This window comes from Ostrea edulis, chromosome 4 (assembly GCF_947568905.1).
Source record: "Ostrea edulis chromosome 4, xbOstEdul1.1, whole genome shotgun sequence".
Lineage (NCBI taxonomy): Eukaryota > Metazoa > Mollusca > Bivalvia > Ostreida > Ostreidae > Ostrea > Ostrea edulis.
Genome location: NC_079167.1, coordinates 19,303,076 through 19,323,278, shown reverse-complemented (window position 1 = coordinate 19,323,278; position 20,203 = coordinate 19,303,076). Strand labels below are relative to the sequence as shown.

The 20,203-nt window shown below is 36.4% G+C and overlaps 2 protein-coding genes and 1 long non-coding RNA gene across 4 annotated transcripts; 1 reads left to right on the top strand and 2 right to left on the bottom strand.

Moving 5' to 3' along the window:
• Window positions 1-391: 391 nt before the first annotated feature.
• Window positions 392-8,435, bottom strand: LOC125671439 (G patch domain and ankyrin repeat-containing protein 1-like). The gene is given in 4 exon segments (XM_048907187.2): window positions 392-1,056; window positions 1,059-1,570; window positions 3,402-3,514; window positions 7,394-8,435. Coding segments are annotated over 2 exon segments (990 nt in total). The 5' UTR covers window positions 1,564-1,570; window positions 3,402-3,514; window positions 7,394-8,435; the 3' UTR covers window positions 392-571.
• LOC125671440 (testis-expressed protein 47-like) lies at window positions 6,749-19,044 on the top strand. Of its 2 annotated transcripts, none has more exons than XM_056161252.1 (7): window positions 6,749-6,866; window positions 13,636-13,705; window positions 13,939-14,042; window positions 14,187-14,450; window positions 15,201-15,264; window positions 15,533-15,634; window positions 18,830-19,044. In XM_056161252.1, exons 1-7 carry the CDS (start codon window positions 6,768-6,770, stop codon window positions 18,871-18,873), a joined length of 747 nt encoding a protein of 248 aa, XP_056017227.1. In that variant the 5' UTR covers window positions 6,749-6,767; the 3' UTR covers window positions 18,874-19,044. The 2 variants fall into 2 exon arrangements, with proteins under 2 accessions (XP_056017227.1, XP_048763146.2); XM_048907189.2 differs by lacking the exon at window positions 6,749-6,866 and adding an exon at window positions 13,251-13,548.
• On the bottom strand, window positions 11,721-17,034 carry LOC130053751 (uncharacterized). Its single transcript, XR_008802100.1, has 3 exons — window positions 16,900-17,034; window positions 12,843-12,988; window positions 11,721-12,435 (listed from the first exon to the last, which is right to left on the bottom strand). It is a non-coding gene; the product is annotated as an uncharacterized LOC130053751 (long non-coding RNA).
• Window positions 19,045-20,203: the final 1,159 nt, after the last annotated feature.

Below are 20,203 nucleotides of genomic sequence, written 5' to 3'. Positions count from 1 at the left end.
AGTCAGCATTTCGCAAATTCCATGGTTGTTATAAGATCTAATATACAAATACAACCTATCATTTGGCTGAATGCTGTCTGACGTGTTTTATACTAATTTTGACTACAAATTACTCCGTTTATCTGATCAAGATTTTGGGCTCACAGTGGGTGTGGTCGGTCAACAGGAGATTTTTCTCTCCTCCTAGGCACTTGATCCAATTATACAAGAGCATGGGTGAGGGTGCAGTGAAGGCGTGTACAAGAGCATGGGTGAGGGTACCATGAAGGCGTGTACAAGAGCATGGGTGAGGGTGCAGTGAAGGCGTGTATTGGTAAGAATAACCAAACCTGGTCCTGGAATCACAAAATAAACACAATAAACTAAATCAAAGCTTAACAGTATTCCCAAATATAATCTTACCAAATATTTTATTTCAGATAGCTTGATTTATACTTAGATTAATTTGGCACGCTTTTACAAATAACTGGTTCCACATGGAAAAAATGAAATGCGTCCTATGTGCCTCTTTTTCAGTAAGTTCACTGAATTTAAAAATTGCATGTTAACAGGTTAAAATTCAGTCACAATCTCAGAAAAAATCACTCATTTCTTCTCTCAGTTTTCTCTCCCACACTTGGGACTTTGTTTCCCGTTTTTTCCGGTCCCTTTTCTGGAGAGTTGAAGTTCTTAGTTTCCTTTCCACTGCCTTCTGATCATGGGGTCCAAAATGAGTCACCTTAGCCTGCTTTTTCGAGGTTTTTTCAGGGTCTACACCTAAACAATGTCTGTCCCTCTTCAGGATTGTTTTCACTGGGTGTCTTTGCCCTTGACCTCTTGACCCTAATCCTTTTTCTCCATCCCATCCACTCTTTAACATTAACTGGTAGCCCCTGTTGTATGGCTGAATGAGAAAACTGTCAGGTCTGGGCGTTAGTTTTCTATTAAACAAATGTACAGTGGATGTTTCGTGGGTTGTCCGAGATATTTCCTGAATATTTTTATTACAAACATCACAGAAAAATTCAATAGACTCAGTCTTCTGTTTCTCAAAATGATAGCTTTTCACAAGATTTTCTCAAATTTATATATAAAATTGGCCAGACTTTCATGCCCAGTGCTTTTAGCTATGGCAACTGCATCTCTGCTCTTTTTGTCAGTTATGTACTTATCAATACCTTTGCTTAGAAGAAACGAAACCACTTCCCTTTTCCCATTACCACTTGCACACATCAAACCTGTCCATCCATACGAATCGACACAATTAATATCTATACCACCTCTCAAACACTTTTTAAGCATTTTGATGTTGCCATTTTGAGCTGCCTTAAGGAAATCGTTTTCCGTGAATGTTAAAACAGATGAACATGGGACATTGTTTTTGCTTTTGCCACTTTTTTCCCATAGATGAGAAACTCTTTGCTGCCGTGTAATTTCATCCTCACTTGTAGAATCAGCCACTAAATCTTCATAGAACTGTCTGGCCTCCGTTCCAGAGATCTCAGGTACAGTTACACAGTCCTGTACTGTTTGATGGACGTCCTTCTCCAAGCTCTCGGGAACGAACTGTACTAACTTCGACATTTCCAATCTGTAAAATCAAAGCCATGATTATTTAGTGATCCCTATACCCTCTTTCAGCCTCAATGCTACTGTTACATATATATTTTGAACAAGTTGCAATTTTGTACATGTATATTGTAATCTGTACCTTTATGTACAACTTGTACAACACAAAATTATGCAATTCATAACCTGTATCTATAAATATAATCTTTGCAAGTCATATTTTGTGCAGAATTTGGTCAAAAATGAGCATCAGCATAACTAAGAGAAAATTTCTTAAATGAAAGGACCTGTTGCTGATATTTTCCATTTCCAAAATATGGGAAGCATATGATTTATTTAATTAACTTGAATAAAAGTGGTCACACTGAATGTGATGTAACTAGGCCTAATATTTAACGAAGTGCATTGTTGATGAAGGGCAGGGTAAGACGATGGGTGACATCATGTCTTTGTTCTGACGTCATAATACAACTGGCATTATATTTCATTGAACAGAAAATACAAGCATCTGTTTTTACCGCATCTAAAATTAAGAACTGCTGAAATCTATTTACATTTTACAAGCTTCAATTCCCAGGCACATCTGGTAATGCAAACCAGGGTGACACCCCCCCCCCCCCCCCCCCACCCCCCTCCTCCTCCATGATAACCACCCATGCCACTTACTATTCAAGACTGAAAATTCATGAATTAAATCTAGGTTTCTTGCTAAATCTCATTGTATCCTTACCATTACAAAGAGGAGGATACAAATATGCACAATAATGATACGCAAATGCTGAATAAAACTAGGATTCTGCACAATATTATATTGTTCTAATTTCCTCTTCTGAAACAAATCACAAACATTGTGTTACATGGGGGTTATTATATAAATCAGGATAACCAGTGCCTCGCCATTCGATAGAGAGATTTTAAAGATGCTATCATCCTATTGTGTCATATTCATTACACTTAATTAATACATATATTCCCCAATTTTCTTTTTTTCAGTTTTCAATTAGATAGGTGCATATAAGGGGGGGGGGGGGGGGTAAAAAGAGAACAATTCTGAATCCAAATATGTGCAATAATTCATTTAATTGATGTTTCATCTACTCAGCAATGCATATCTAATTTTTCAAATTGAAAAGTATTTGAATTACCATTATATTGAAATGTGTGCCCGCAGGCAGTGCTGTTCACAAACTTGAAAGGTTTGCAACAAAACTTGAAGGACATCTTTATCCCACGATTAGTGACTTTGAAAGATTGAGAGTAGAACTAAGGAAAGTAGAGACAGTCTAGTGCATAAAGTTCAGAACAAGTCGTGAAAGGTTAAGCAAGTCACAGTTAAGGCATTAGAAGAAATATAATAAATATACATGTAGTACATTTTTAAATCTTTCAACCTCATCCATGTATATAATTACATGCCAGGTATTTTAAGAGTGATCTAAATCTAGCAAAAAACCTCATACAGAACTTTAATTGTTCATGATTCAACATAAAACCCTGAGAGAGAGAGAGAGAGAGAGAGAGAGAGAGAGAGAGAGAGAGAGAGAGAGCAAGCTAAAATAGGCTGTTTCTGCTGCCCAATCCCATTCATGTACAGAGTATTTGGTAAATGAATATTGTTTGAATTGAACATAATCAAAACCCTGAACATTACATAATATATTATGTAGCTGTGCTCGCTCAAATGGCTGCACTGTCAGCATATTGTAATTCTAAAAGACTGAGAGTAAGTGATATTGATGAAAAACACAATTAGGCCTATATATATACAATTTACTACAAGCCCAACCCCAGTTTTACTGGACTTTGTCTTTGGGATAGTGGCTAATTTTTAAGACTGCCTGCTAGCAACCCACCTAATGTAATTCCATGGTTACTTTACCACTTTGTTGGGTGCTTCCTTTTTTTCTTCTTCGGGTAATTCTCCTGAACACTGGCTATTCATGTTTTTCCTAGAACCCCTTTCTCCCTGGAAATTAAGAAAAATGTCTGTCAACATAACACAAACAACTGAACTTCCTTCAACATCTTACTCCTTTAATTTGTATAATAACAAATATACTACGTCCATCAACTATAGTAAAGCTTAAATGTATTTGTTGTACGATTCAAAATGTAATACCCTTGAAAAATAAATCATGTACATCGAAGAGTGACACATATGACATGTTATTTTGATTTATGTGGAAACGAGGGGGTTATTTATATCCGGTCTTTCCTGTACTGATCCTATCGGAAAGACCGAATATAAATTACCCCCCCCCCCCCCTCTCGTTTCCACAGAAATTAAGGTTATATCACAGGGGCTCGTCACGAAATTTAATTTGACATCGTCTATTCTTTAATTACATGTAAATATAAAAAAGAGAGGGTCAAATCATGACGAGCCCCTGTGATAATCAGCTGGTTATATCAGCTGTACACATGTGTCTGATGGTCTTGGTCTACTCGTTGAAGAGATATGGTTCAAATTCTGAGCTGTCCACCTAGTTGGTTCTAACCAGTTTATAGAATCTATTGACACCTTTGTCGTTTTTTACCTGTTTAGTCTGTTACTCCTGTGTTTATCAAAATAAAAATATTGGGGTTTTATCAACATACGTCTGAATGACGCTGACTTCTAAACGCTACGGTAACCGTGATTATTTAAGGGCGATAGTAAACTCTATTTAATACGTATAGATAAACCTTTCCCGAAACATTGAGCCATGCATTTGTTATATACATATTTACAAAAGCCCATTAAGCTTATTTTCGTAGTTGAAAATAAATTTGGCGTTATAACGCGAAAAGTTCGATAAACACGAAACATGCGCGTTAGGCCTACATAATGCAAAACTTTCGTAGATCGTAGATCTATAAGTTTACGCGTAAATTTAGTGCTATACATGTGTGGCAAGCCCCTTTACTATTTATTCGAAAAATAAGACATCTCTTTAGATTAAAGAGATATCTCTTATTTTAAAGAGATATCTCATTAAAATGAGAGATATCTCTTTCACTTAGAGAGATATATCTCTTTCACTTGAGAGATGATCTCTTTCACTTTGAGAAATATCTCTCATACTTCAAAATATATCTCTTTCAAATAGAGAGATATCTATTTCTCTTTGAGAGATATCGATCTTTTTCAACGATTAAAGAGATACCTCTTTTACTTTGAGAGATATCTCCTCACTTAAAGAGATATCTCTCTAAGAGTTCCTAGAGAGATATCTCTCAGATATCTTATTTTACGAATGAATAGTAAAAGGGCTTGCCAATGACGCGAAATTTACGCGTCCTCACTAGAAACATTTACGATTTTTAAAAAGCGTAAATTTTGTTTAAAAACATGAAACATGGACAAAAGCCCCAATTTATCGATTAAATGTGCTCAATATTAAAAGAACAGCATGAAAATTAATAATTTGTTCAATACAAGGAAGAAAAATAACGAGACTTGTCCAGCTGAACTTTGTATTTTTGTAGATATAATTTGAAGTTGCTCTGAGTAAGCAGATCATCATATTGACATTTAATTATCTTAAAGAGACTGGTTCACGATTTTCCCTTAAATTTTGTTTTTCACTTTTAGTGATTAAAATCTACTGTCTGTAATGTGATTAAACGGTTTCATAAAATATTAAGGTTATATCTATCTAAGTTTATAATGAATCATTTTCATAAACTTATCAAGATTCAAACAGTAACCTTTACACCATTAACAGCAATATTATAATAATATATGGTCTCGTTGCCCCCCCCCCCCCCCCCCCCCCCCCCCCCCATAAACAGCAATACACATATGATATGACTGTTTAAAGAACATCACACTCAGGGTTTTCGCTCCACTCTTACAAAGGATTGTACAATGTATAAGGAAATGGAATGCTAACAGTTTATGTTAAAGTTTCATTAGTCGTATTTCTGCACATTATTGGTTTTAATAAATGTTTTAGATTTAAAAAAAAATATATAGCAAAAATTAGTTCAAAGAAAGAATATTTTTCAATGAAATATAAATATAGCGTAAAGCATGAAAGCCATGTATGGCACTACATTGTATATCACATTTCGTTGGGTAAAATGTGCAATGTTAATTTGTGTCTGTGTAAAATTAAAAGGCTTTTAAAAAATTACAAAATTTACATTTCACTAGTTTGTAAATGAATATAATCAAGACTGAAATCTTGTCTACATAACACAGCTAAATATTAATTGTTCTTATCATTGCATTAAAGTCCAAATTTTGGTTGTCAAATTAAATGAGTTATTCTTTTTATGTTTATCATCAAAATTGAAAAATATATTTAAAAAAAAACTGTAAACCAGTCCCTTTAAATTTGAAACATATTTTGTGTTAAATTGACACATAGGGGAGGTATTTCTAGACAATAAAATATGTGTTCAAAACAAACCAAAAGCATATCAAATGACAATTAAAGTTATGGAATAGTAAGCTAAAAACATTGCTGTGAGAATTCTATTGAAGTGTTTTCCCCAAAGATGGCAGCCAAGGCCGGGACATATATGTATTATCTTTGAAAAGTATCTTATTATCGACAGAAAATGACCTAGTTCACCAAGTGCTTTCTAGACACATTCAACGAGTTTTTCAGGTTATGAAATGAATTAAAAGAAAATGTAAATTAAGTATTGTGTAAATAGAACTTTATTTTAAGGTTACTTGTAAATGTAAAAATGCCAGTCTTTGCTCGTTGTATTAATGAAATCACGGGTTCCTGTTTTACATAATTATATTTATAATATACTTATTTATAGAATATTTTGCGTTATAACGCGAAAGTTACTTGTTTGTTACGCGATCCCCCCCCCCCCCCCCCCCCCCCCCCCCCCCCCCCAATGCAGTTAAACGAAATTGAGAGTTCAATTGTTTTTATGTTTTTATTTCAATTATTTGTGATTGTTTATATATATATATATATATATATATATATATATATATATATATATATATAATTACCGTACATTAATAAACAGCACATAGACGGGGAGAGGGGGGTGATATGATAATTACATACATGTATATGTAGTATTAATACTGCAGAATAGTGCTTTTTTAAAAATCAAGTTTAAGTCTTTAAAAGTTCGTAAATTTCTGATTCACCCCCTTCCCCAAATAAAGATGAACGACTTTGTTTCAACAAATGTCACCGAATTCATTATAGCGTTAATTAGTGCGACTCGCTGCACTGTTGCCATTGGAAGTCATAAACATCATGGCGTCTGCCATGGACGTTCGCGCCGATTCAGTGTTAGAAGGAAGCAGGCCTTCTTTGTTAGAAGTCATTGAAGACAAAAACAGGGCGTCCAATAAGGTAAACAGTGATTCAGATATGGATTATATTTGATCGTAAACAATAAAAATACTTTCACGACACACTAAAACCAGCTGACTACGTACCCTCTCGAAACAAATGTAAACATTTACATTTCATTTACTGAAACAGGCGTTTGTTTTCGAGGAAGGCAAAAGTAAGCACAACCAACAAAGGAGTAATGAATTCTATATATTTAGGATGTAAACATGATGGTCGTTTCGATAATTGAGGACTTCAAATACATTTTGTTTTCCCTCATACAACATGCATGTCTCGATCTCTGGTTCAGGTATGGATAATTAACCCCACGTTCTGTATTTTCAACCTTCCAGCACTTTTATCGAAATTTAACTCTGTGATAATTGATATATTAGAAAACAATTCGGTAAATAAAAAATCATCAGCTAAAACGTACTGTAGCTAATTCAAACATATTTCACAACTTTACTTTTTACATAATTTGATTCGTTTCAGTTTTGTATAAAGTGTGATGGGCTACTATGTATATAGAAACGTTTACTAACCATCCCAGTTAGCCAAGGTATTTTGGTCTTGTGATGACGTCCCTGGCATCAAACAGTGTGACCCCCGGTTTCGATCCCCGGTGCTGATACGTTGCATTTCACTCTCGTTCCTGTTACAAATATATCTATGTTTAGCAACCAAACAGGACATATTGACAGTGTATACACTACACTGGTGGAACCTAAAAAATAACAGGACAAAAACATTAAACAGTCGAAAGCAGGATATGTTATAAATTCTCTACAGAAACCTTGCAATGTTCAACTAAAAAGAATAAAAGTGCTTAAATGTATTTATAAATCATACATAAAGCTAAAGAATTGTATGTACAGTTTTTAATTCCATAAAAAATCATCAGATTTTATTATTTTACTGCAATTCTTTGAAAATAACCTACTTTCAAATCATTTTATCAAAATCATCTAATAAGTTCAAATTATGATAACTGCTTTGGCTATAAACATTATGCCTCACTTTCTTTGAGAAATTTTCAATGTCATTAATAACACTGGTATTACTCTGTTCCTGTTTTAAAAAAATTGAGAACTTAAATAATACACAACGGAGCAATTAGATTCGAAGTCTGGCTTTAGGATTTATATCCCACTAGAGAGAAAAATTCAGCCATTATAATGAAGTCTTACTCATCCGTAAGGATGGTACATGGGACAGTTTTCTTTCAGCAAAATATGTGGTTAATAAAGTCTCTGGAGGGTTACAGGATGGAGATGGCTTTCCCAATTGTACTTTGTCATTTGAAATAAATCAAAACTTTCCAATACATTAGACGTTTATATCATTTATCAAATCAAAGAACATGATCAAAATGAAGCACATGATGAAAAAAGTACATGATCAAAACTCCTGATAGATTTTCATATATTTAAAAAAAAAAAAGAATTTTAACTACAGAAAAAACTTATATATGTACCTTGCATGGTATATCGCGAAGATCATCAGATCACACGAGACGCGAAGCGTCGAGTTTGATCTGATGATCCGCGCCTGTCAACGAGACGTGATCCAACTCTTCGCATCAAGTTACTGTAGTAATGATACCTCCTTATGTATTTTAAATCCACATTTATAAGATAATAAATGTAATCCAAATTATTAAAAACACAGACATACCATGAAATTCTATTTTGTGTACGCAGTTTTGTTTATGATGCAGTCAATATTTTTCACAAATAACGGAGTGTTGATACATTGTGACGTCATCAGTTTCAGAGGATACTGATACAGAATCAGAAAACCACAGTGTAGTGATCTGGAAAACCGGATCACACGCTGTGAAATCCACAGTATCAAAGAACGATACATTGATGGGTATATAATAAATACTGGTACTGTGTATTATCCAGAGATCTATAGTCATTACAAGCTAGTTCTTCTATCTCAAATAGAATGGTCAGATAGAGTAAAATGAGGGAGGAAAAAGGGGGGCTGGAGTAGAGAAGAAAGAAATCGGGCTGGAGAAGAGGGGAGAGAAAAAGGGGGCTGGAGGAGAGGGAGAAGGGGGGCTGGAGGAGAGAGAAAAAGTGGGCATAAGGAGAGTACAGAGAGAAAGGGGAATGGAGGAGAGGAGAGAGAAAGTGAGCTTGAGGAGAGGGGAGAGAGAAAGGAGACTAGAGGAAAGGGGAGAGAGAAAGGAGCTGGAGGAGAGGAGAGAGAAAGGGGGCTTGAGGATAGAGGGAGAGAGAAAGGGGCTGGAGGAAAGAGAAAGGGACTGGAGGAGAGAGAAGAGAGAGAGGGGCTGGAGAAGAGGGGGAGAGAAAGGGGGCTGGAGGAGATAGGAAAGAGGAAGGGGACTGAAGAACAGGGGGAGAGAAGAGGGGAAGAAAAAGGGGCTGAAGGAGAGAGGAGAGAGAAAGGGTTGGAGAAGAGGGGGAGAGAAAGGGGTTATGGGAAAGAGAGAAAGAGAAAGGGGGCTGGAGGAGAGAGAGAGGAGAGAGAAAAGGGCTAGAGGAGAGGGAAGAGAGAAAAGGGGCTGGAGAAGATGGGGAGAGAAATGGGACTGGAGAAGAGGGGGAGAGATAAGGGACTGGATGAGAGAGGAGAGAAAGGGGGCTTGAGGATAGGGGGAGATAGAAAGGGGGCTGGAGGAAAGGAGGAGAGAGAAAGGGACTGGAGGAGAGAGAAGAGAGAAAGGGGCTGGAGAAGAGGGGGAGAGAAAGGGGGCTGGAGGAGATGGGAAAGAGAAAGGGGGCTGGAGGAGATGGTAAAGAGGAAGGGGACTGGAAAGAAAAAGGGGCTGAAGGAGAGAGGAGAGAGAAAGGGTTGGAGAAGAGGGGGAGAGAAAGGGGTTCTGGGAAAGAATGAAAGAGAAAGGGGGCTGGAGGAGAGAGAGAGGAGAGAGAAAAGGGCTAAAGGAGAGGGAAGAGAGAAAAGGGGCTGGAGAAGATGGGGAGAGAAAGGGGACTGGAGAAGAGGGGGGAGAAAGGGGCTGGATAATAGGAGAAGAGAAAAGGGGCTGGAGAAGAGGGGAGAGAGAAAGGGGGCTGGAAAAGAAGGGAATAGAAGGGGCTGGAGGAGAGGGGAGAGAGAAAGGGACAGGAGGAGAGGGAAGAGAGAAAGGGGCTGAAGAAAAGGGGAGAGAAAGGGGGCTGGAGATGAGAAAAGAAAGTGGACTGGAGGAGAGGGTAGAGAGAAAGGGGACTAGGGAAGAGGGAAGAGAGAAGGGGGTGAAGAAGAGGGGAGAGAAAGGGGCTGGAGGAGAATGGGGAGAGAAAGGGGGCTGGAGGAGAGAGGTGAGAGAAAGGGGCTGGAGGAGAAGGGTGAGAGAAAGGGGCTGTACAAGAGGGTGAGAGAAAGGGGGCTAGAGGAGAGGGGTGAGAGAAAGGGGGATGGAGGAGAGGGGTGAAAGAATGGGGGCTGGAGGAGAGGGGGAGAGAAAGGGGGCTAGAGTAAAGGGGTGAGAGAAAGGGGGCTGGAGATGAGAAGAGAAAGTGGACTGGAGGAGAGGGTAGAGAGAAAGGGGACTAGGGAAGAGGGAAGAGAGAAGGGGGTGAAGATGAGGGGAGAGAAAGGGGCTGGAGGAGATGGGGAGAGAAAGGGGCTGGAGAAGAGAGGTGAGAGAAAGGGGCTGGAGGAGAAGAGAGGTGAGAGAAAGGGGATGTACAAGAGGGGGAGAGAAAGGGGCTAGAGGAGAAGGATGAGAGAAAGGGGGATGGAGGAGAGGGGTGAGAGAATGGGGGCTGGAGGAGAGGGGGAGAGAAAGGGGGCTAGAGTAAAGGGGCTGGAGGAGAGAGGTGAGAGAAAGGGGGCTGGAGGAGAGGGGTGAGAGAAAGGGATTAGAGGAGAGGGGTGAGAGAAAAGGATTAGAGGAGAGGGGTGAGAGGAAGGGGACTGGAGGAGAGGGAAGAGAGAAAGGGGCTGGAGAAAAGGGGGGAGAAAGGGGGCTGGAAATGAGAAGAGAAAGTGGACTGGAGGAGAGGGTAGAAAGAAAGGGGACTAGGGAAGAGGGAAGAGATAAGGGGGTGAAGTTGAGGGGAGAGAAAGGGGCTGGAGGAGATGAGGAGAGAAAGGGGGCTGGGGGAGAGAGGTGAGAGAAAGGGGCTGGAGGAGAAGGGTGAGAGAAAGGGGCTGTACAAGAGAGGGAGAGAAAGGGGGCTAGAGGAGAGGGGTGAGAGAAAGGGGGATGGAGGAGAGGGGTGAGAGAAAAGGATTAGAGGAGAGGGGTGAGAGGAAGGGGACTGGAGGAGAGAGAAAAGGGACTGGATGAGAGGGGAGAGAAAGAAAGAAAATGTGTGGGTAGAATAGAAAAAATGAGAAATAAAGAAAAAGGGTGGGTATGAGAGAAAAAATGAGAAAGAAAGAAAAGGGGTAGGAGGAGGGAGAGGTGGAACCCATCATCCACCCACATGGATAAGATTAATGCAAAGTGACACAAAATTACATTGAAATTCTAATTGTATCAAATTAAGATTAGATCATTTAATCGGCTCCTGTAGTTATCTATACAAGATTTGTGTAAAGAGTTTGCGAGTGGATTGAACATCCAATTCGATTTAAGAGCTGATCACTCTGTCTTGAGTTATTTAACTCACTAGCAACTCATCTTACAAATTTGTTATCTAACTCACTAGCAACTCCTCTTACAAAATTGTTTTTTTTTTTTTAACTCACTAGAAACTCCTCTTACAAAATTGTGTTATCTATTGCACTAGCGACTCCTCTAACAAATTTGTGTAAGTTATTTAACTCACTAGAAGCTCCTCTTTAAAATACCAATTTCTGTTATTTAACTCACTAGCAACTCCTCTTACAAAATACAAAACTGTGTTATTTAAAGGGACTGATTCACGAATTTCCCCAAAATTTTCTTTTTCACTTTTAATGATCAAAATCTACTGTCTAATGTGTTTAAAAGATTTCACACAAAAATTAAGGTTATACATGATCACAGAAGCTCATTTTAGAGAGTTTATTATTTGTTTTGTAAACAAAGATTGCAGTATGTTATTGTTTACTGTAATTTTCAAAAGAAATGGATTTCGATCTAAGTTTATTATATCTTTCATATTTCAAGCATTCTTTGGGTGAAATGTGTCATCTAAATGTTAGAATGTGTGACTATGCAAAATTAAGATGCTTTATTTTACAAAATCATTATTTCACTTGTTTGTTTGTATACATAAAATGACTCGAGTCTTTGTTTACATAACAAAGATTTAAGGCTAAAATATTTCTTTTATTCTTCCATTCAGAAGGTCAAAATTTTTGCTGTCAACATTAAATGAGGCATATTTTTAATGTTTAACATAAAAAATGAAAAATATTTTCATCAAAAATCGTGAACCAGTCCCTTTAACTCACTAGCAACTCCTTTTACAAAATTGTGTTATTTACATGTAACTCACTAGAAACTCCTCTTAAAAATACCAATTTACGTTATTTAACTCGCTAGCAACTCCTTTTACAAAGTGTAATTAACTCGCTAGTGACTCCTCTTACAAAATTGTATTATTTAACTCACTAGCAAATTTTACCTTTGCACAATGCTTTAAGAGTCAACAGACTTTGAATATATGTATTCTTGCTACAAACATTTGGAGAAAAAGAAAACAAAATGATAAGAAAATTTTCCATAATATATATATAGGAAGTATATACATGAAATAAGAAAATTTTCCATACACATGATAAGAAAAAATGTTTTTACAAGAAATTTAGAGGGAAAACTGAGAAACAATGCATAACTGTTAGTTTCAAGTAATTACAAGCTGCAGACTGTGCAGTTAATAGAAAAATTAAAAATTAATTTTGTTTGCAAAATGTATTGGATTCGATTCCATCTTTTAAAAACGTTTTAGTAAAGGGTAATGTTGCTAGTAAAAAAATTATTTTCTGTATAAAGATCCAAATACACAATTAAGATTTTTCTCTGATATTTCAATAGAATAAAATAAATGTAATTTTTAAAAAAAAAAATGGGAAAGAATTTACCTGAAGCAGCCAAAATTTGTTGGTCGACTTTTGAGTTATTCCATAGTGTGAAACAGGTAAGGAGATTTCCACAGGTGTACAGGCTTTATATTGCTCTTAGGTTTATGTACATTTAATCATTTGCAGATATTCAGACTCGATCAAAACTGCATTGTAAAACAGTGATTAGATAATATAGTGTGTTGTTGATATACATTCAATGCTAGTGAAAACGGAGAGTTTTAATCATAGTATGGGACTATTTGAGCTGTAAGACATGGTGATCTGGATAAACATACTTGAAAGGCAGACAAAAAGTGTACATATTTGCATAGTTCTCTTAAATAAATAATCTCAATATTTAAAGCATTGCATCTGATAAAATGTGGGCTGGAACTCCAATTTATTGAATGTAAGTGTCCAAGAGAAAGGTGTTCTTGTTGCTGGGGACAGAGTTCAGTAACAGTTTTTGAATAACAAAGACATCTTGGAATGCTAGTCTGAAGTCCATTTTCGAAAAATGGCCGAAAGTCAGGATTTATCCAAGAAAGATGCCTCAGAGATTGACATCGCAGAGGATGAAACTGATGGTCAGAAATCTCCCCAAGGTCATAGGAAGAAAGTGAAAAAAGTCTCTCAAGTGAAGTCAAAGAAACCAGGAGAGAAGAGATTTGATTGGCCAAAAAAGAGTTACTTTGAAATCTTGTGTCAAGAAGGACATGAAATGGTTAGATTGAAATACGGTGTATGTGTATGGATATAGATTAGTTGTACAAATGTACATTGAGTGAATATTGTGTTTTGTACTTTACAGAAAAGTCTTGTTCACAGAGTTATATTGATTGGAAAACTGAAGGAAAATGCAGACAGAAATGACGTTGGAAGTAAGCTTATTTCCTTCAAACAATCAATCTGCTTACCGGGTATATTATGTTAAAAATTGTGAATTTAATTAACAGATTCTTTTCTTCAAAATTTGAATCATATGACATAGAAGTTCTCCTTTTCAAATTTTAGAGGACTAAATGTTGAATTTTAGTGTGCATGTAGTACATGTTAACATAAAGTAATCAGTTTTCTTGAATCATATGCATCGTTCAAGGTTTTGATTTTTCAGATTATCATGAACAATTGCTGAAGAACCTTCAGAATTCCAATCAAACAGAACCAATTACAGGATTGCTCCTGGTCTACATCAAACACTTAGTCCATGTTATGGAGGTTGGTAACAGATATGTTCTACTTTTGTTCTCTCTGTTCTGAATTGAATACTTAATTGAAATGTGAGAATTCTCAACAGTCGCATATAAGTTTGATTATAACGAAATAAAGATATTCTTTTATTGTTTTCATTTCTCTCCTCAGTGCTCAGCAGATGCAATCATGACAATGGTCAGAGAGTTGAAGGAAATCAAAAGCTCAGAGAAAGGATTTTTGGAAAACGCTAAAATTTTACTGATATCTCATGATATACAGAATCGTTTGTACCAACAGTGGAGTTTCAGGCAATTGGACATTGTTGCAGCTCGCATTGAGAGCCACGATTCTAATGAATCGTCTGACAAAATTGTGATTGACCTGAGTACTCAACTCCTAAAGTTAGGCAATGCTCTTGCGAAGACACCAAAGGTAATATTCAATGTTTATTTTATGAATTACAGATATTAACATTATACTAATAGGTTACAGTGAAAAATGTTGATTTCTATCACATTAAGTCTTAAGTAAGATTTCGTTTGTGTTTATTGCTTCACATCCCATTCGAGAATTTTTCACTATAGAGACGTCAATCGAGCTTTAAGTAATTAAGTGCCACAAATTTTGACCAATGTATGGCACTTAGGGCTATACAGCACTGAGGTGTTTTATTGTGTCAACACCTACCTTAGCACGGGACCTTTATTTTCAAGGTCATGTCCAAGAGACTTGTGACTTTCATTTCCAATGCTTTGCACTTGGCAAAGGAATAGTCATTACATTGTTAATGTCTTAGGTTTGATATGGTCCTGGGATCGAACCTGGATCTCCTGGTTGTGAAGCAAACACCTAACCGCTAGACTAAAGTGACTGATCTCTTAAGAAAAACAAATTACACTGTACATCTTAATTAACATAATGTACAAATAACATTGATTTACACTGTACATCTTACATTGTAACATTGATATTGTACATATATCACTGATGTTAGAAGTAGGGCTCATGGAAAACTTTGTTGGTTCAGTGAATAAGATATAGGCATGCATTAATTAAGGATCAAAGAGTTAATATTGTAGGCATGAATGAAGGACATTGAGTAGACATGAATTAAGGATTATATATATTCAAAAGTGTGTGAATTATATTTTTTATTATTTATGAGTTTTTAAATTTTTTTAGTTGAATCTGAAGAATGTGATGGACTCTTTGCATGAAAAACTTCCCGACCTACTGCCACAGCAAGGTAACACTGAGAAATTTTTTTACAATTCTTATTCTGAAACTTTTTTAAAAAAGTTCAACCAGTGAACAATTTATGACGTAGTGACCAGCCGGGTTTGATCACCAGTGGCCAGATAACTCAGTAATGGTAGAGCACCTGACTAGAGATTCAGGGGCCCAGGTTCAAATCTCAGTCTGGTCCATTGCATTTCCATGTTAACTTTCTGAACCCTTTTTATACTAGTCTGTGTATTTTCTCTAATGATATTTCACCTTGCTTTGACCTCTAGCTGTATTGCATTACTTGATGGAAGACGATGACCCTTGTATGATTTCATTGGAGGAATACATTAACCTAGAAGAACACCCATTTGACGTTGTTCTAGAAAGTGGTAAGTTTACTGCGTATAACTACAAATTCTGTGTGAAATAAGCATGCGATGTGTTACAAGCTTTGAGTAATATGTTTGAAAGTAATTTATAAGTAATCATCTGCTTGAAAACTGTTGGTTAACGTTGCCTCTGATCGACTTAAAATGTGGAAAATGTTTGGGGGTATACCATTCGTCTTTTTCAGTTGAATGTTAGTTATGACCCAAATCAAAGTGTGTTTAGTGTAAAATATTGGAACAGATAAAGCATCTTATGTACATTTGTACCCTCGTGTCCAAAGAGTTCACATTCATATCATCAGGTTATATATATATATATAACCTGTCGTACTGTGAAATATACAGAAATCAGAGAAATGCAGTTTATTGTGCTTATGTCATTTAATGAAGAACTGAATTTAACACATGCAATGGATCCTAGCTACTCTGAAACATGCAGTTGTCCCCCCCCCCCCCCCCCTTTCCCTTTTTCGCTGGTTTTTTGTTTTTGTTTTTGATGTGTTTTGATGTGTTACAATTATCTCATGCTCAGCTGGTGTGATATATAATGCATATCTTTGCTTATAACATTATTGTCTTTTTTTCCATTTCAGAAGGTAACATCTTTACTTAATTGTTCTTTTTTTGCAAGATATTTCATATGTTGAGCCAAGTTATCTCTTATTCTTATGTTCCCATTGTTAAAAATGTTGGGTGTGTGTGTAGTTTAATTTACTTATGCCAGTCCAATGGTACAAACAAATTAATGAATGCGACATTTTATAGAGGTTTTTTTATATGATACATTGTACATGTACAGTGTAAATATAGTAAACCGCTATAGTGAACCTCCAGGGTCAGCGAAAAACAGTTTGTTACATGTATAACCAAACTTCATTATACAGCAAAACATTATATGTTACAGTGAACCTCCAGGGTCAGTGCAAACCAAACTTAATTATATCCAGTAAAATTTTGAAATTACTTATTTTCCTCTCATAGGGAAATAAATATTAATTATAAATTTGTTTTAAACATGTTCGTTATAAGTGTAGGTGTTTAACTGTTTTGATGCAGATCGAGTTACAGATGGTGTTAAGATTTCACTTGCAATCAAATTCCTTTGAAAGTTTACATACTTTTTTCATAACCAGTAAGTTGTGGGTTCAAGCCTCATGCTTTGGTCGCGTTAAATTAACATATACAACATAAAATAGTTGGTGACTTTTCCTTCACCAAATGCTTAAAAATAAAGTGACAATAGCTGGTCTCTTAGGTATATATACCTTTAAAAAACAGTCCTGGGTTACTGCTGGCATTGGCAGGATAAAGATTTCTCCCTGCTAAGGTCTGGATCGCCATGTATTGGTCACAATTTGTGGCACTTCACCTACAGTTAGTGATGTCTTGGTGCGGGTAAAAATATTCTCAAAGGGATGTAAAACAAAAGCATGTACTCTGTTTTTATTACATTTCTGCATGTGGATATATTTACATGTACCCAATTTTTAAGTGTGTAGTTGTTGGGAGTCTCAGATCAAAATCTATTTCATTGCCAATGGACTGGCTGTCATAACTTGGATACAGGTGGGGGCATTTTTGTTGTAAAGACACTGATTAGTTCTATTCAATAAACATGTTTATTCCGTATTTTATGAACTATAATTACTTTGAGAACATAAGACGGATGACTTGGTTCGGACTTTTTAATTAACCAACAGCTATGTGCTGATACCAAGGAGATCTTTGAATGTCTTTGCAAAAACATGATTGTCCCCTCACAAGAGATCTGTAGAGAAATGAATCCCATACATTCATTTGTTTGTACAGATGATGTACATCCATTTGTTTGATTCACCTTGTGTACAATATATAAGCCACATAATGTACCCAACTTTTATCAGAAGTGCAGGAATGTTGACTTGTATGAGGACATTGGTTCCTATTGGTTTTCAAAGTTACAGATGTTTAAGTTCAAGGTCAATGAAAGGGAGGATCAAAATCATTTTGTGTAAAAGACTTGAGCTACAATTTTTGTCTGAATTCTGTCAAGCTTTCAGGAATGATACCTTGTATAAAGACCTAATATGATTCCTATTGGTTTTCAAGTTAATAGCTCAAAGGTCAAGGCCACTAAGTGGTGAAGGCCATTTTTGTTTGAGTGCACAATAAATTTAATAAGCTTCATCTGTCATCGAAATTTTATCAGACATGCCAAAATTGTATTGGTTTTCATGGTCATTGTGAAAGGTAAAAGTCACTTGAAGAAAATTCAAAATTTCTTGTTGACATAGAGTATTTATCCAATATTTGTCACACGTCAGGAATAGTACTTCGCATAAAGATCTGAGTACCTACCAATTTTCAAGGTTAAATGTAAAAAGACAAGGTCATTGAAATGTGAATTCCGAATCAGATTTCAACAGCACCTGCAGGAATTCAACCTTATAATATGCCGAGTTTTGTGGGGATTGCCTACTTTATGAGGTCCTAGTTCATTAGTTGATATACAGGTCACATGATCCACATCCGTTACATGGCTTTGTTTACATAGACATTCAGAGATCTTATACACTGTTATGGTTATGAAGGTGCAAATCTTGGAATGCCTTTCACTCTGTCTATAATTCTTTGTATGAATGCCAGCACTTGTACCATATCACACAGTACACATGCTGTGAATGCCAGCGTTACAATTCTTTCACAGGGACCGAAAATCCCAGCAACTGTATACAATTTTTTTTAATTCAATATTTGATTATTTTCTTTATTGAACACAAATTCTTTCACTGTATACAATCACCCAAAAAAAAACACCGAAGAAGTACGTTTTATTTTATAATGATAGCATGTCTACTGTGTGAAACACATTCCACTGCCATGGTCATTGGTCACATGGGTGCAAAGTGTAGAGAATCATTTGCCTTACATATTAAGCACCTTTACACACAGACATCATGTAGCATGGTTCTGATTGGTCACATTGGTAATGGTTAATGCATGTCACCATAACTTTATATCCGTTTTGAAATTTTATATGATTTAAATTTAAAATCACGGTTTGTAGAATAAATTTTTGCATTTCATCGAAAATAGGTTAAATTATATTAATTTACATAAATTGAAAAATATAAGCTTAAGTGAATCTTCACTGAGTATTTTTTAAATCACAGATTCCTGTAAAAATTTCACATTTATTTTCTTGTCTGTTTTCAGAGTTGGTCTGGCCTCTCCCGACACGACTGTTCCCGTACAATTAAGATTACCATGGAGTTGTTTGTACTGTTTTTTCTGCAGCAGCAATATTAAACATTTGTATCGCATGGTGACACCAGAACTATACCGATTGTATAAGCTGCATTGTAACTATGGATGTACAGTGTTCATATCTATTAATATATATAATGAATAAATATTACTATATGGGTAAAGAATTGGTATATATTTGATATATTGCATGCTTTGACAGTGGTGGATCTAGGAATTTACAGAGAGGGGAGTGTAAGGTTACAAGTCAGTTAATACTATGAGAAGGAAGCGCTTACTGATCTTGAAAGGAAGTTGTAACCAGTTGTGTACAAGTATATCATGACTTTATAAAAGCAAGCTCTTGGACATACTCTCTCAACCTTTGACCTTTTATTCATAACGAGGATGGTCATTGAAATAAACCTGAACAGGAAGTGGGCCTGCTGTCCGAAAACTCATTGAAATTAATTATGCGTGCCATGGGTTTGAATACTTCATTTTCAATGCAAAGAAAGATAACTCAATGTCTCCATCATACACTGATCCAATTCAAATAAGGCCTAGCCGAGTCTCCAAATGGGTCAAGTTTTTCCAGACTGGCCGAGTTTCCAGACTTGACTATACACAACATACGCCCAACAGATTAACTACACAACATACATGTACACCCACCAGATTAACTACACAAGATTACACCCACCAGATTAACTACACAGCATACACCCAACAGATTGACTACAAAACATACACCCACCAGATTAACTACACAACATACACCCGACAGATTAACTACACAACATACACCCACCAGATTAAATACACAACATACACCCACCAGATTAACAACACAACATACACCCACCAGATTAACTACACAACATACATGTACACCCACCAGATTAACTACACAAGATTACACCCACCAGATTAACTACACAGCATACACCCAACAGATTGACTACACAACATACACCCACCAGATTAACTACACAACATACACCCACCAGATTAACTACACAACATACACCCACCAGATTAAATACACAACATACACCCACCAGATTAACAACACAACATACACCCACCAGATTGACTACACAACATACACCCACCAGATTGACTACACAACATACACCCACCAGATTAACTACACAACATACACCCACCAGATAAACTACACAACATACACCCACCAGATTAACTACACAACATACACCCACCAGATTGACTACACAACAAACACCCACCAGATTGACTACACAACATACACCCACCAGATTAAATACACAACATACACCCACCAGATTGACTACACAACATACACCCACCAGATTAAATACA